Raw genomic sequence first — 17519 nt, forward strand, 5'->3', positions numbered from 1 at the left:
ATGAAAAGAAGAGAAGGCCGGAGCATGCGGTGGCTTAAGTTTGTTGCTGGAGGTAGAGTTGTTTGTTCCTACCAACGTGCATGTCAGTAGATGAAAACGAAAAGAAAATGTCTGGTGTTACCTACTTCTAGTAATTAAAGCTATCTTTACATTCACCAAGTCTGAGCTATTCGCCCGAAACTGTATAGATAGCTGATCTGACAGCATGTATGAGTCTCCACGAAATACTTCCCCACGGATGTTAATCTCCTAGTTCCTGAAGGTGACGAACCTGTACTAACGACGAAAGATTTTATCTATCCTTAGGCCAACCTATCTCTATCTGTCCTTAGGGTCGAAGGAGTTTCTAGGAGTGTATGTTCTCCTGAAATTCCTGGACGGTCTTGGCACCGAGTGATGATCTGTGATTGACTTCCGGTGGATAGGACGATTATTTGTTCACCTCCTAGTGCTGGGAGAAATTATTCAGTGGCTGTGACCTGGGGGCAGAGACTGTATACGAAGTTTGGTGCCAAATATTCAGTGCTCAATCTACTATGTACTGGAATATAATTCTTCTGAGATTGCTGCAATCTGATTGGTTGACAGCGACAGGGATATTTAGTAAGCACGACACATCAAATTTCGTTTGTTTGGTGCAGTTACCCTGCCTAATTTGGTGCGGTTACCCTGCCTGATTTAGTGCTGTTACCCTGCCTGATTTGGTGCAGTTACCCTGCCTGATTTGGTGCAGTTACCCTACCTGAGGTTACCCTGCCTGCAGGTAGCGGGTGCGCTCTGAATTTGAGGTGTCGCGCCCGTTGCTATGCACCTTTGAGGTACGGTGCGGGTTCTGAGTGTGGGTTGCGGAGTTGCGGAAATGCACCAAAAAAAACCCGTTTTCGACCCTGAAAATAACCCCCGGTGCGTCAAGTGGCCGGAACCCCCCTATTTTGCACCGGTGGGTCTATGGGAGCTGGGTGATAACACACACAACTCCTTGGGACCGGACTCTTTGCCAAAAATTCAATCTACTGAACAAAATCTACTGAATAAAATCTACTGAATAAAATACCATCAACTCTTTAACAATCAATATCTTCGATTAAATTATCTGCTCCCGGGCCAAACAAAGTCCATTCCATACCGTTCCATAGTGTTCTCACCGAGGTCTCTCGGCAACATGTCGACAATTAAATACACAACCTGTAAACAAGATAAGGATATTGCAGATTATGATCTCGATCGTAATGGCCGGCCCCGTAAATCATGTCGGCCATGCTTAGTGAGTTTTTAAGTTACAACTATTAATTGAATTCTACTGATTCGGATCTTATTACAAGGCTCGCTCGAGTGAAAATACACGTCGTCGAACAGAATTAAGACGGCGGCAACAAATCGTAAATAATGTAGAGGTGAGTGGCAACATTGCTCTTTATAGTACCAATACGCGGGGCTCCTATTCTAATAGATACTCCTATGGCAGCCATCTCGGCCGCCGATTCAACCCGCGGTACCACTAGCATTCCAATCGTCACGGGCACGTTGGACGCCATTGGAGTTGGGCAGAATGACAGTGATTTGTCCTTCATGTCAAGCTTTACATTGGCTAAGCGAGCGCGTGCAAGGGAGTTCAATCACGTTACCGCGGTTTGAAAATTGTTGCAAGAAAGGTGATGTTCAGTTGCCAGCATTGGAACAAGCCCCCGAGTACTTACGGTACCTACTAGAATCTACTGATACAATTGCTAGACAGTTCCGTAGCCGCATTAGGGAGTACAACTCCGCTTTGACCTTTACTTCCGTTAAATATACCTCAGATGAACGCATCGACCGTCAAGCTGGGGGGGTTACATGCTTCCAAATCCATGGCGAGCTATATCACCTTCAGGGGCCCCTGACTGCAGCAGCAAACGATACGCCCGCTTTTGCTCAGTTATATTTCTATGACCCACTCTACGCTGCACAAATGATGCAGCAGGAACATCCAACTCTAGATATTGCGGTTTTGGAACGGTTGACACAAGAGATACACACAGTCAATCCATTTATTCCATTAAAGAAGACAGCGAAGGAAAGATTGGAAGCTGCATCCTCACAAGATGGAGATGTACGTGTCTTACTCAATCCGCAATTGCGGTTGATAGTGGAGAGTGGAGCGGACAAGCGGAGACACAATTTGCCTACAAGCAATGAAGTCGCTGCGATTATCCCGGATGAATATGGTGAAGCAGGATTCCGGGATATTGTCTTAGCACATAGAAATCCAGATGCCAATAGGCAGTTTAGTATAATTGATCCTAATCATGCCGCTTATATGCCCTTACATTATGTTCTGCTATTTCCAAATGGTGAGAGGGGTTGGCATTGGGGCTTACGGCTGCGGGATGAGTTGAACCGAAGGAAGAATTTAAGGTTACAGCAACGCGAATTTTACAGGTTAGTTATAAACACCAATGGCTCAAAGACTTTTTGATATGGCTAACTTTTTGATTACTATACATGGTGTGCAGGTACTGACTGCATACCAGGACGACTGAACCCATGAATTTGTTCCTCTCGCAACGGCTATTTCAGCAGTATTTGGTAGATGCTTGGGCTGTTTGTGATCAGAATAAGTTGAATTGGCTTCGACTGAATCAAGCAAATATTCGGGCTGATCTGTATAATGGGTTGGCGGATAATATGCGGCAAGAGGACTTCAACTCGGAACAAACCGGGAAGCGTATCATTCTACCACGAAGCTATACAGGAGGCGACCGGTACATGCTGCAGTTGTTCCAGGATTCCATGGCTATAGTCCGTCATTTTGGGCGTCCCTCACTATTTGTTACCTTTACCGCGAATCCAAAGTGGGAAGAGATTACTGCGGAGTTACTACCGGGGCAAACTGCTGTTGATAGGCCAGATTTAGTTGCAAGGGTGTTCCATCTCAAGCAACAACAACTCCTCCAAGAAATAAAGCGTAAACACATCTTTGGTCGCTATCTTGGGTCTGTATGGACCATTGAGTACCAGAAGAGAGGGCTGCCACACATGCATCTACTGATATTCCTTCATCCAGATGATCGCTTTCTGACAGCAGAGAGGATCGACGAAATTGTGTGTGCAGAGTTACCGGACCCCGCGACTGATCCTACGGGGGAACTAAATGCAATCATTAGAAGTTGTATGGTACACGGTCCATGTGGAGAGGCCAATATGCGATCGCCCTGCATGGCTTCAAAGGAGAATGGGGGACCAATTGCATGTTCGAAACGGTACCCTAAGGCCTATCAATCAGAAACAGTTGTACAGGAGGATGGCTATCCACTGTATAGAAGACGTAATGATGGCAGAACCTTTTCAGTGGTAGTAAGGGGCTCAGGGTTTAATCAAGAGTATCAGATGGACAACAGATGGGTGGTTCCATATAATCCTTATCTTTCTTTACGGTATAAAGCTCATATCAATGTCGAGATCTGTGGTTCTATCCACGCGATAAAATATATACACAAATATATATATAAAGGTTCAGATCGAACAACACTTCAAGTAGGGAGTGACTCGGATGAAATTACTAGATACCTCCAAGGGCGTTATATAGGACCCACTGAGGCTGTATGGCGTTTGTTCGAATACGGAATGCACGAAGAATACCCGTCAGTCATTCACTTGGCTGTTCACTTGCCCGGCGAGCAACCGGTATACTATGGAGATAACTCCAACCGGGAGGAGTTGATACAGAGGATGCAAAACTCGAGAACTACACTGATGGCTTATTTTGAGTACAATACAGAGCACGAGGATGGTACCCGGTATCTCTATCAAGATTTCCCGGTGTACTTTACCTATGACGCTAAATCGCGGAAGTGGGCATCCAGGAAGAAAGGTGTGGCTATTGGACGTATGTGGCATTGCAATCCTATGATGGGGGAGAAATACTATATGCGTTTACTGTTAACCGTGATCCCTGGCGCAAGATCTTTTGATCATCTGAAAACTGTCAATCATGTGCTGTTTCCTACATTCAAGGCTGCATGCATTGCCCTTGGCTTATTGGACGATGATCAAGAGTGGGTGCAGTGCTTTACTGAAGCAAGCTTATTCTCAAGCGGATATTCCCTCCGTACACTCTTCACTACTGCCTTACTATTTGGCAACGTGACTGAACCTTTACAATTATGGGATAGATTCAAGTCAAATATCTGCGATGACTTGCCCCGAGCTATGGAAAGAAACACAGGTCTCATTATCCCCCCTGAGCTTCCGGATGCCCACCTGGACTATGGCCTCTACCTGATATCACAGATTCTTGCCGACTCCAATAGAACGCTTAACGACTTTGGATTGCCCCTCTATACAGTGGATTGGAACCGAACAGGTGGGAACGAGATGATTGCATCAGAACTACGATATGATGTGGTTGCGGAAGCGGCAAGTCTACAGTTGAGGATCTCACAACTCAATTCAGATCAGTTGGAATGCTTTAATACTATTACACACAGTATTGAAGAAGCTGCGTCCACCCTATTCTTCATTCAAGGGCCCGCAGGTACTGGAAAAACGTTCCTATACAACGTTATCTGTAACCATTTCCGCTCCCAGGGTAAGATTGTGCTTTGTGTTGCCTCTTCTGGCATTGCGGCACAGTTGCTCCCTGGAGGCAGAACATCCCATTCCAGATTCAAAATTCCGATTGCTATCCATGAGGGCTCAACATGTGACATCAAACGGGGCAGCCTGTTGGCCGGTTTAATTCAAAAGACCGCGCTGATCATCTGGGACGAGGTACCTATGCAGAACAAGTATTGCTTTGAAGCGGTCAGCCGAACCCTGAATGATATATGTAGTGTGGGGGATGATTGCCTGTTCGGAAATATTCCGGTCATACTCGGAGGGGATTTTGCACAAATTTTACCAGTTGTGCAACGCGGTAATAGGGCTCAGATAGTGCAGGCATGCCTACAACGGTCTTCTTTATGGCAGCACTTCAAGATATTGAGACTCAAGATCAATATGAGGGTCCGCAATGGGGTTGAGAATGAGGCGTTTGCGGCTTGGCTTGGGCAGATGAGCCATGATTCCCGATGGTATGGTAGAATAACTCTACCACCATACATCCAGAGCTGTAAGACAATTGAGGACCTTTGTATGCATGTATTCCCGCAGCATATAATTGAATCAGCCCCAACAAATTACACCGCATTCTCGAAGCGGGCGATTCTGGCGATGAGAAACGATACAGTCGCTGAGTTTAATGATAGAGTTCTACAGTAAATTCAAGGCGAAGTGCACACGTACTATTCGGTAGACACTGTTGACAGTGGTAATTCAGAAGAGAATGCAAATCTGCTACCTCCAGAATATCTGCAGGGTCTCAATCCGTCTGGCCTCCCACCGTCTATCATCAAACTAAAGGTGGGAGCACCAATAATTCTTCTACGCAATCTATTTCCAAAGCAAGGTCTCTGCAATGGAACACGAATGACGGTAACTAAGCTGGGTGTACGGTGCATTGAAGCCAACATTCTGGGTGGTGAGTTTGATGGGGAGCCAAAGGTTATACCACGTATACAGCTTTCGTCCACTGAGGGAGATCTACCTTTCACATTAATGAGAAGGCAGTTGCCTATTCGGCTATGCTTTGCGATGACTGTCAATAAATCGCAGGGTCAATCACTGGATGTCGTTGGGGTTGACTTGAGGTGTGATCCCTTCACTCACAGGTAGCTCTATGTAGCGCTCTCGAGAGTCACAGATGTAGCTGGCTTGATGGTGCTGCAACGAGATGAGACGCCGCCGCAAACGGACAACATTGTATACCGTGAAGTGCTGCTGTAAAGAAGTAATTCCCCTTAATCCATATTTTTATTGATACTGACTGTCGGTTAGGGTAGAAAGGACTTACGCTGGAGCCGGTTGGAGGACTTGGGGGTATATGGTTGGAGGTGGTAGAAGGTGGATTTCTGTGTGGATGGTATGTATATGCCGCAAGGTGACAGTTTGGTATATGACACTAACGTTTATTATAGGTTTTCGGTAAGGAAGGGAAAGAGGGGTCGGTTACGGTATTGGATGTAGGATGGGGGGAATGCAAGAAGTTGGGGGATTGGGTATCGAATGGTAAGTATATATACCGATCATGTACCACCCGGAAGTGCTTACCAAATTATTAGCTAGAATGACTTATGGAAATGGTGGGGAGGATCCAGGCATGGAGGAAATAGGAGAGAAGGATAGAGTTGGATACGGGAAGGTGGGTGAAATTGCATAGTAGGTGGGAGGAAATGTGGAGGAAGCGGGAAGGAATTGAGCGGTGGACTGTATTTAGTTAGCAATTTGTATTTTCTTTAGCGTGTATGTTTCTTAGCGTTTATCTGTCTTATTCCCTGTCTTATCGTTGTTTTCTAGCATGGTTTCTTTGTAATAGAGTGATAAAAAGTTGTTAAAAAGATATGCGATTAGTAGAAAAAAACTGCATCGAGTTACCCCGGTTATTTATACCATTCCCCGACTATGATCGTGTGAATTTATTAATTTTGTCACAGACTGCCGGATGGAGTAAATAACCGGGGCATTACACTCTTGGATCGTTGGCTGTTCCCAGCCTCACCAAGCGGACAACCCTCTTCCCTATAGGAGGCATAAATACCAACGTCTATAGGGTTATCAATGACACATCCTCTAACTAACGTCTGAATTTCACAGCTCGCGCTCCCGCCATGAGTTGAACCCATAGCATTGAGGACATGTATCAGATATTTACCACTAAGCTAAGTACCTTTGTTGCACCAGCAACTCTTTTGGACCCTAAATACCTTGCAAGTATTATTTTTTCTTTTTTAATTTTTTTATTTTTTATTATTATTATTTTTTTTTTTATATCTAATTTAATATAATATTTCCGCTGCCTAAATTGCGCACACAACTCGCGGTCGCGAGGTGGCCCACCCCTAGTGATAGTGTATCCCACTACGAATTGGCAATCAAGTTCAGGTAATGATAGTACTATTGGTTGTATATTTCCAGTGGGGCAGATATTGCCGAGAGAAGAATTAGGTTTATTAACTACACCACCACAGAGGTATCAGAATTAGAATAAAATACAAGCTTCACAGATCCCAATATAGTAATTATCTTCCTCAAGTAGCTGGGGTGCCTCGAGGTATCACCTATTCCTTGTACGAACAAGTGAAGGTGAACATTTAGAGTATACGAGGCAGGGGCACAGCAAATCACTTGTCCCTGATTGCCATGAGTGGCCTCAATGACGACACTACTATGTGCGGGGAGACATTACATGTAGCTTACCTTCGCTCGTGAAAACGAACACACGCACACATGCTTTGGGTAACTCAGCCTTCACGTAACAAAGAATAATAATCTTGTGTTTTGAACACTCTTTTGCATACTATCGAATGATATACTTCAGCTACGAACACAGAAATAGTATAACACAATCTGCTCACAAGCACCACCGGGTATCAGCGGAGCATCCCACGCACCGCCACCTGTATCACCATACATATGCTGTCCCTCTTTCGGAATGAACGTGGCTCCAAAATTAAAGTTCACCCTCCTTCTATACCAACCTCACTTATCCTATATAAAGACCCCATCTCCCCTGCCAACTTAGGTAAACATGCACCATTTGAATTAATAAAACCAAAATTGATAACAGACTCTAAATCTCTCAGGATGTCAGGAAACAAAATAGTAGAACTCTACAACGGTGCGCCAGCGGACTTCCCTATCGTACCTCCCAGAACCCACGACTACACCGCCCGCCAACTTATAAATGTCTATGGCACCCACAAGCCTAACCTCGCTCTGCTGATTAGCGAAGCCTGGAAGGAGCTCAGAACGTACTTCACCACGGACCCTGTGGTGCGAAGACTTGCTTTTTTTCTTTATTGGAGTAGTCAGTTTGGCGTCGGTTCATCCCCGCAGCTAGACCTATTCAACACTGATGAAGAAGGTTGGGATGCATCAGGCAATACCTCTGTCACTCTTGATGAAACAGGGCCAACTGAGGAGCAACGGGTTTGGGGACATCAGCTTCTTGACACCGCAAGGGAGAGGTTCCAAACTATGCAGATTCACCGCGCAGTGCTTATCCACTTCATAAATGTTGAGGGGCCGTGGGCAGATAATCCGGAGATGCAAGCGGATATCTATGAGCTGACCTGGAAGATGCTCAAATCAGCAATCTTGAGGTTCAGGGAGATGGTTCTGTTAGAGGAGTCCATGGAGATCTTAGACAAGAGGTACAACGCAGAGCAAGAGGTGTACTACGACGCACCTCTGATAGTTGGGAGTGAGGATGGGACGGAGTATCGCTCGTTTGAAGATTTTATTGGGCCAGAGAGGAGAACCAGAACCACTTAAGGGTTTTCTGAATTCCAAAAGATCCGTGACGATTTACTTGTAGTTTTTCTAATGTCATTTCTTATTTTATTTATGGAGGTTTGGGAGTTAAGTTGTCTGAAAGAGATTGTCTCATTTTACTTTCATATACATCTTTTCAGCAGCCTTACAAGGCTCGAAGCTTCGTGTTATTTCTGTTGAATTTAAAAGTTTACGTCATGTTAATCCATTATTCTTAGGAAGCATTAAAGAAATGTTTATGCTTAATAGTCATTTTAGGCAATGTGAACGAAATCTTGACGATATACACACTTTCGAACAAACCACCCACTCTTGACAAGTCCTACAATCAAAAGACCACATCATTGTTCTCTGAGATCTCATGGTATACACTCATTCCATAACCGATCGAGAACAAATATAGATAACGTGAATAAGATATAACAAGGTTCACATGACGTATTCTAGATCCTGAGATAATTCCTACAGGATCTTCTTCCTGATTCCTACTCATCTCGCCCCCACACTCCAACATTCCGGGGAGATCTACCATTTCTCTGTCCCAATGTCGGAGGTTTCCGCATCATGAGATATCACTCGAACTCAGTGATTGGTGTTAGAATGCTTATGTTATCCGAGACATAACTCAAGCCCACCTCGATACACCACAAGTATCAAGCTTCAGTGTTATATATAATTATAAACTGTAAAGACATAAACGGCGGTAAACGAAACGTCCGGAATAATGGCACACGCAATAAAACCAACACATGTCCCTAATTCCCTTAATGGACCGAAATTGGAACACGCAGAAGGAGATTCAACTCAAGTGGCACATTTTTATAAGAATACCGTCACATAGATAACTCCTAGACTGTCTTTCTCGGGGGTCTTTAACTACGATGGTCCGGGATTTTTTATGCTCACTTATTTGCGGCATTGGGTTTATTTTTGATATACGAGATTATTTGGAGCATATTAGCTTTTATCGACATCCGATCAGGTGCGCAGTTGAGATCAACAAATTGAGTTCAAGCCTTCCATATCTAATGAATACTATCATTTCCCCCCACAAAACACACTACAATCCCAACCTCCATTCCCAAGCCAGCCCCGCAACAACTTAAAAGAAAAAAAGAAAAAAAGAAAAAAAGAAAAGCATACTCAAAACCGAAACCCCTGTATTCCACGATCAGACCTCAGCTATCGCCCTATACGTATCCATAAACTCCTGCATCCTCTTCTTGATCCTCTCCTCCTGTGCTTCCAAAGCCTCCGACACCAACTTCCTGACCTCCGCAATCCTGTCTTGGCACTCAGCCGGGGATGCCTTCGCCCAAGCCTCGCACCCATCAAGGTACTCCCTCGCGATATTGGGGTGGCCTTTGATGGCGCGCTCGTACATCTTGAAGTGGGCGTCACTCCCGCCGACGCCGTTGAAGCTGCCGTAGATCTCGGTGTTCATGCTGGCGACGATGTCGAGCCAGTGGGCTTCTTGGGCTTTGAATTCGGGACTGTCGAGGCCTGACATATCTGGTTGTTGTTGTTTTGTGGGTGTGGTTCAGATTGTTGTGGTTTAGATTATGTGGTTTGGGTTGTGGAGTAGTTTTTGTGTGTGAGTCTGGGAATGTTGTGTGGAGGGGGAAGGAAGAGCATGGAAGCTGACGCTTTATAGTCGGTGGAAGGGCACCCCCAAATTGTAATTTTAGACGTTTCAGGTACTGCAATTTCCTATTAATAAAAGCTCCAGACCCCACACAGAGTTTGTTGACATTACCTCTCGGGGATGCGAGGAAGAGGTGTATACAATAACAATACTCTGTGTGTACCCCGTGATACAAATTGCGGGGTATTAGTGTTTTTAAATATGCTTAAGCTTCCAGACTGGGACTCGGCTTCAATGGGGCGCGGGATATGGTGATATAGTATCACGGAGGTACCTGTGCACTGTACTATGTCACATATCTGGCTATTCTAAATTTGTTGTTTTGGTAGTGCACAGTATTCCGGAATGTGATACAGAGAAGTGTTGTTGATCGGGAAATTGTCTGAGTGCTGACTGAAAGAGTATGCTCTGGCTCGGTTATTTGAATGGATGCCTTGCTAAGATTTCTGGGAGCCAGGTTGCTCGGGAGTGGAAAACAAGTTTTTCTGGTCTCAACCAAAGGGCTCCTAATGGGTTCATACACCTGCTTCAACTAGAGTTCAGTTCAAATTGTAAGATTATATAGAGGATGAATGATCAATAGAACCTAGGGATAGTGTGAACCTACCCAAGGGACATCGAGCATGATTCCAATTGCTCAGTTGGCCCATACATCGCGTTCTACAGCTCTGGAACGTGGGTCAGCCACCGTTCAAGTCACGGTCTAATACCCACTGGCCAATAGCAAAGCAGACTATGCAAGGGAAATACCCAGTACTATCAGAGTAGTAAACACCTGGACCAGCTATAAAAGGCATCTCTTTGGCGGTAGTCTCTCCCTAAAACACTCATCAAATTATTCCACATCAATATTATCAATAACACCCCTCCACTCCAAACTCTCAAAGCACTCAACCACAATGTCCTACACTGCAGACCAACAAGCACGTTCGCACCATGTTGTCCCCTTAAACAAGCTTACGGTTATGCAGTACGGCTTTAGCGTCGGCAAAGACGTCCGTACGATAGACTACTGCCACGATAATTATACTGCATTCGTCGACGGTATGCAGGAAGATCTAGCAGAGGGAAATGAGCTACTGCCTGCGGAGGAGTCTATTGGCTTTCTTAACACAATTCTGGAGGCAGGGCTTGAGGTTAAAAAGAACCTTCTTTTTGATAAAGAAATCCTCCCCGTGATGCAAAGTGTTCACCGGGAGGACCATGACCAGATCGGTTTGTCTACTCAATTTACGGAGATAGAGAGGGGGTTGGTTCATGTTCACCTGATCGAGATGGGTGTGAGGCAGGAGATCGCAAGGCTTGCAAATTAGCTCCGGTAGGTGTAGTAGGCGCTTGGTATTCTAGTCTGTAAAGTTGTTCGTGCTATTTGTTTTCTCTGTCATTATTTTGTTATTTTGCAAGATTATTTTGTTTTGAAGCGTAATCAAGTATTGAAGTGTGTAACCTAGTCAATATAAATACCTCGAGACCCTTTTAAACTTTGCGCAAGAAACACATTCAAAGGAAGATCTTAGCATTAGTGAAATATAATGATCACCGTGAAAGATGAAACGAACCTTCGAAGCTACACCCTCCAATCGTATTTAGTTGCTGTAATTATCATATCAGGGGATAGGGCCGGATATAGACCTGCAGAGTATGTAGAGTCCGTGTAAGTTTGAATGAATGTGTAGATACCACAGCGAATTAAGGGAACTCACTTCCCATATGGGGGCAAGAGAGCAGACTACTCCTTAGTAACGTAGAGACAGGGAAAGCCGTAATATAAATACCATTCAGTTTATGTAGACACATCACTCAAGATGCGATAAAGTTCAAGCTGCTGAAAAACAAAATGATCCCCACACGGAGGTAGCGGAACTACCGGAAACAGAGAGGGCCTTTGAATAGCACATGCTAAAGGATATTAGAGAGCCGTAGAAAGTTTTTGTGACCGATGTATAGGGGGGAGGACGCCGTACCAAGGTCATGAGGCTAGGGGCACGTGTTATCACTCGTTTTCTTTCCTCCGCTTGTATTTCAACCCCACACCTGTCGTGGTATTCATCCTAGATCACTTTTCATGATCTCCCGGAGAGGTAGACTTAGGAATAAGGAGCGAGAAGTATTCTCATTCGAAAGCGCTTATATGATGGTTGGTCTATAAGGAATGGTCGGTGATGAAGGACAGCGACGGAAAACAACACCGCTAGGTGTTCTTGTTGAGAAAAGTCTAGGTGTCCTCAGATATTATAGTAGAGCCGGAAGAAAGATCACAGTAGTCTATCATAAATCAGATGTGTTGTCTAACACCCAGTCAGTTTGCCTGAATCATAGTTTATCACTCGTAATTACACTCAACAGAAGGTATATCCAGATCTCAGTTGCTGCGAACTCTGATACCTCGATACATTTTGTAGTCTAACAAAGCCTGATGTTGCATACATGTAGATTAGATATGGACTCAAGCCATTCTTTCTAGGCTGTGGACTGCCGAAATCAACAAGTAGGGATCCGATCAGGCACATGCCTTGAAGAGCAGATCTTGCCGCATAGTATTACTACCGCGCCCATTCTTCAGAAAGTAACAGTAGAACAAAATATTGCGAATTATATCAGTACCACCTACCCATTTTGACACCTTCCGGTTAATAATAATGGGAGAGGCTAACGAAGTCGAAGTGGTAAGTGTTCAGGCGAGAGTCCGCCAGAATCATCGCGTAGCTTTCTCAGCCTTTTGTACCGCGCATGCCTTAGTCCCAGACCTAGATGAAGTTCAACTACTTCACCTTATTTCTTCTTGTAGTATCTCCCCTGTGGTCCTTTCCCTTCCAAATCTACCCGTCAAAGCCTACACATGAGGGGCCTGGAAGAGGGAGGGAGGGGGGGGGGGTTTAGCTGTCAAGGGTACGCCACCTGAAATAGGTTCGGAGGTGTAGAATAGCCAGTACATCGTGCCGAATTTGCGAGTCGGAGGAGGAAGAATGAGATCCTCTACTAAGAGAGTCCGCGAGTGATAATGTTACGAACGTTGATGCCCAGGAAAATTCCGGAGGAGTCAAAATATGAGGATCACGATGAGAGTCTGCTCGACGAAACGTCTGAAGTTGATGGACTCCCTTCTGCTCCTTCTTCCGCCTTTCAACTTTGAAGGTTATAGTTGGCCTCTATTCAACAGTTATAATTCTAAGATTCTCTCAGTGTCGATATCCAGTGACGATGTAGTACCACGGAAAGATCTCAAAGGGCTGGGGTTCAGTATGGACAAATACCATTGTCTGATGATTGTAGGCACAAGCGGCAGCTAGTATCTAGAGGTTATGCTGATCGATTGAGAGGTAGACGGAGGTGTATCTTGCGGCTCCTAGATGTCGTCGGATATCTCTTTGCTCCTGATCGGGATAGAAACAGAGACGGTATTTCATAATTAAGTGGTCAACCATTCCAACTATGGGGCAGCAAGGATCTTGGTCGTGAGAAGAGTGCACAAAGGACATGATGGCACGTAGCACAACGGAAACCGCTGGTGAGACTGGTGTAACGATACAGATGTCTCCAGATGTCACTCCCGCGACAATGGAACGTTCTGCTTCACCGCTATCCCGCCATGGGTCATGAGTGGCTATATATTCCGGAGATCCGAGATGCAGGGGGTGGGGAAATTCAGTTGCTTATTACATGTAATTTTAGGTGGCGAGGCGGAGGGCTGTGTACATACAGCAGCGGCTGAGCATCCAGTCTCATGTCATACCTAGAACCACGTGTACGGTAGACTGGCATCTATTCGTCTAGACATGAAATATACAGAAAGCAACGTTGCCGTCTCCGGTTACCCCTACTCCCACCCTCGGGTGGGGTGGAACGTGGTACAGTGTTCCCGGAAGATTCCGCGATTGCGCAACGTACTGTTACGGACGTCGTTATCAGACATCAACAAAAGTAGAGCCACGGGGGAGCGATCATTGAGCCACTCTTCCTCCTTTTTTGGGCAACTTAGCCGACTGCTACCTAGGTGTCAGGACACGTTGCAATAGTTATGTGGTTGTAAACAGTGAAGCATATGTGTTAATTTCGAGACCTATGAGTTCAGCGGCGGCAGCCCTTTGAATCTCATCATTCTTCATCTGAGTGATAGAGCGAAGAGCTAGAACAATCCCCTCGAGACCGATCCAGAAAATAATTCACCAACAGCCGAAAGCGTTCAAAGATTTGGCGCTGGATGGTCGAAGGGACAAACCCTTGAGATATCTCTCATAGGTTTTGAATTGGATACCAGGAGAAATAGCTGAAGGAAATATCACGCACTGAGAGTTCAAGCTGAACGATCTGAGCAAGGATCGGTCCGGGGGTTGCGGTAAGCTTATTTCAGCCTCATGTCTTGGCGCCCGCTAGATCACGCGCTTCCCTCTGATCATTGCCGTTTTCAAAATATTTCTCACGCTGAAAGGTCTCGAAAAGAATTCGTAGGAAACACTTTAAGTAGCCTTCCAGACGAATGGGAGGAATGATTCCAATCATGTCTTCTAGAAGAACAGGAGGCCATGTGTTGGTGCTGTCAATCGGCATTTTCTGCTAAGCGAGAAGCGGGATGCAGGGGATGGCTCATTGGAATGTGACCCCTGGAACCGGTCGGCTATGGAAACCTTCTCTTGACGACTTGTCTCTCGCACAGAACGTGTGGAGATTTGGTATAACACGCGATCGATATGAGAAGCGATGCAGTCGGATCAATGTCTGACAATAGTCGATTAGAGTCAGGTTTTTATTTTTATTTTTTTTATCTTGGAAAAATTAGCCAATTGGTGATGAGCATGAGCTAAAGAGTTTAAAGCACTGAATCCCGATATCATGATATTGCATACCAACAATGATATCACCATATCAAATTGCTTCACAGCGCGCTATTCTCATAGCAAAACCCATACCCACCAGGCGCTAGGTCAGCCGCGAACTCTGGGAAATCATATCATTCACCCCCGAACCTGCAGAATCACCATCGAAAAAAGCACCTCCGACCGACCGCCTACCTCCCTCACCTGACAAATCCTCCAAGATGAGAATTCAGGAATACTGGGAGCACTGCCAGCGAGAGATCCCATATTCTATATTTCAGACAACTGTCCCACATCGGCACATGCGGCGCAGCACTTCATTCTGTCTCAGTCGCCTATTCGACCCGGTTACGTCGCCTAGCCGTGGTTGTGCTTTTACTTTGTGTTGGTGAGTGCAGATGCAAGCGCAAGCCACGCTGCGTTGGGAGTGTTTTTTGTTTTTGAGAACCCACAAAGGTGGGCTTCTCTTCTGGAATTGATGTGAAAAACATCTGCTCAAGGGCGGCAGAGAAATCAAAACGGCTGTCTCGAGACTTCCGGACGAAAAAGCTGCAGCTTAGACCATAATCGATAGGGCTTATTCTGATCATTGTCTCCCCCGCCAAATCTAAGCCACGTTTTCAGCACTTCAAAGGCAGTCTCTCAACGCCTCAACATGCAATTCCACCAAGAATAAACCCACACTAGCTGCAGCCAGTACCAGATCTGCACCTACCCGTCTCTCATCAAACCCCAGCCTCCTCCCACCACACCACACGGCATTATCTGTCTCATCACCGCTCAGCCGCATACGCCAAGACTCCATCTGGCACCACGGATGGCTATAAACACCCCCCACACCCCAACACACTCATCATCTGCTTCCTCTCTCTTGCCTCCACATCATCTACACCGCACCGCACCGCACCACACCACACCACACATCTACACAATGCAGCTCGTCAACACACTCCCGCTCATTCTCCTCACGCTGGCTACCACCTTCTCTGGCGTCTCCGCCAACTGGTTCTACGCGTAAGCCCACTCCCACCACCATCTCTCCCCCACTCAGTCGCAGCTAACAACTCCCAAAAACAGCCGCCAGGAAGCCAACATGACAATATCCTCCACAAACACCACAATCAGCACAAACAGCACCCTCGGCTACAACAGCACCACCGCTATCTGCGACGATCCAGACAGGCGCGCCGAGTGCTGTGACGTGTACCCTGACGCCATGAACTGTCCTGTCGGCCCGACGCTCGAGAATACAAGTACCTATGATGAGGGAGCTGGCATAGTGGATGACCATAGTGAAGGCACTATTCCGGAGGAGAAGGGAGCGGCGGCTCGGAGGGGGGTGGATATGACCGTGGTGGCGGGTGTGGTCATGGTTGTGGGTGCCGGGCTGGGGGCGTGGTTGTAAGGTTGCTAGGAGTTAGGTCTGGGAATTGAAGGATCTGGTGATGTCGGAAGGCTTTTTGCGGTGCTTTTCTTGTGGGATTGTCTTTATGGTGTAATGATGGGGGTATTTAAGTATCTTCTTATAGTACCTACTACTATTGGCCGTTCTCTTCCGGAATCAAACCAACTGTTCATGTGGCCATGCATAATCCTCCCATTCAAAATCATCTGCGTTAGATGTTCATCCGATATAATCCTCTTAGTGTTGAGTCATATCAAGAACGTCTCCGGACCGGCATTCACTGATGTAATATGTGAATGTTCCCTGATCTTACTACTTGCTATAAACCCTCATTAACACCTTGTGCTCCAACTCGCTAGGACAGAATCCTGCCTCTTAGCTGCCTGGAATGATATCGCGGGTTATCAAAATCGTTCAGGCACAATTGCGCACTCGGTAGTACCAAGTGCTCCTCCGATGACCCCCACACGCACAGTCGGAGAGTGCGCGTTGAATTATATACCAAGGCGAGTCTAGTAAGTTCTGATAACACATAATACTATAAGCGCCAACCGTTTCGCCTCCTCGTTCGGACCGGGCGAGTCTCAACATATATAACAGCCACCTTATCAGCGCAGGACGATATATACCCTTGATTCTGAAATAGAGTCGGTAGAAGTGATGTCAAAGTGAGCATACGCGACGTGTCGCTAAAAGCACTACACGCCGTAGTTGCAGGTGGTAAGTGTCAATGATGGAATGAAACGTGGGCGTCTGATATCAACGCAGGGTTAGGGTTCTGGTTCTTGTTGTTTATCTTTTAGATTCGTGACAACACACTCCTTCGGAAGAATGAAACAGGTATGTAGGAGATATATAAGAGGGGGGTTGGATGGATCTGCTGTCATCTTTAAGCGGTCTTTCCTCGCCCGGAAAGCGCGCTCTCGAGTTTTCGAGTGGACGGAGAGGGTGGGACTTGAAGACTTGGGTGTGGGTATGTATGTATATGCCTGCAGAATCAAGCTCGTGAAGTAACAGGTACCGCAACTTCTCGACCGCTCGATGAACTACTATCCTTGCCCGAGGAGATTATACCACTGGCAACAGGAGAAGACGCGATTCCGGAACACAGGTTTGCCAGGGATATCGAGCTCCTATATCCGCCTGTACGGGGGTGAAGGATATTTGGCGGGACTTGACGTCAATATGAGAGGGTCGAGAAAACATGAGATTGAGTGGGTATCCTTGCTGTAGCTTAGATCTTCTCGGCGGGATGCTGCTGATACGTCTATATTACTTATCGGATAGAGAAATTAGCATAAAGGCT

General features: G+C 45.9%; 5 protein-coding genes across 5 annotated transcripts; 4 read left to right on the forward strand and 1 right to left on the reverse strand.

Annotated features, from left to right (window-relative positions):
* Positions 1-1248: 1248 nt before the first annotated feature.
* On the forward strand, positions 1249-6235 carry H6S33_008078 (uncharacterized protein; the record flags this gene model as incomplete). The annotated part of the gene is made up of 9 exons (XM_044839425.1): positions 1249-1264; positions 1466-1629; positions 1736-2418; positions 2511-5234; positions 5286-5632; positions 5702-5798; positions 5854-5938; positions 5994-6084; positions 6138-6235. The coding sequence occupies 9 exons, from the start codon at positions 1249-1251 to the stop codon at positions 6233-6235; spliced, it is 4305 nt and encodes a 1434-aa protein (XP_044688269.1).
* A 1424-nt stretch (positions 6236-7659) lies between these two features.
* Positions 7660-8349, forward strand: H6S33_008079 (uncharacterized protein; the record flags this gene model as incomplete). The annotated part of the gene is made up of 1 exon (XM_044839426.1): positions 7660-8349. One exon carries the CDS (start codon positions 7660-7662, stop codon positions 8347-8349), a length of 690 nt encoding a protein of 229 aa, XP_044688270.1.
* A 1171-nt stretch (positions 8350-9520) lies between these two features.
* On the reverse strand, positions 9521-9859 carry H6S33_008080 (uncharacterized protein; the record flags this gene model as incomplete). Its single annotated transcript, XM_044839427.1, has 1 exon — positions 9521-9859. The coding sequence occupies one exon, from the start codon at positions 9857-9859 to the stop codon at positions 9521-9523; it is 339 nt and encodes a 112-aa protein (XP_044688271.1).
* A 1034-nt stretch (positions 9860-10893) lies between these two features.
* On the forward strand, positions 10894-11307 carry H6S33_008081 (uncharacterized protein; the record flags this gene model as incomplete). The annotated part of the gene is made up of 1 exon (XM_044839428.1): positions 10894-11307. The coding sequence occupies one exon, from the start codon at positions 10894-10896 to the stop codon at positions 11305-11307; it is 414 nt and encodes a 137-aa protein (XP_044688272.1).
* A 4432-nt stretch (positions 11308-15739) lies between these two features.
* H6S33_008082 (uncharacterized protein) lies at positions 15740-16213 on the forward strand (the record flags this gene model as incomplete). The annotated part of the gene is made up of 2 exons (XM_044839429.1): positions 15740-15822; positions 15886-16213. 2 exons carry the CDS (start codon positions 15740-15742, stop codon positions 16211-16213), a joined length of 411 nt encoding a protein of 136 aa, XP_044688273.1.
* Between the last annotated feature and the right edge of the window lie 1306 nt (positions 16214-17519).

The sequence above is a fragment of the Morchella sextelata genome (assembly GCF_020137385.1).
Source record: "Morchella sextelata strain SCLS chromosome Unknown scls_25, whole genome shotgun sequence".
NCBI classification, from domain to species: domain Eukaryota; kingdom Fungi; phylum Ascomycota; class Pezizomycetes; order Pezizales; family Morchellaceae; genus Morchella; species Morchella sextelata.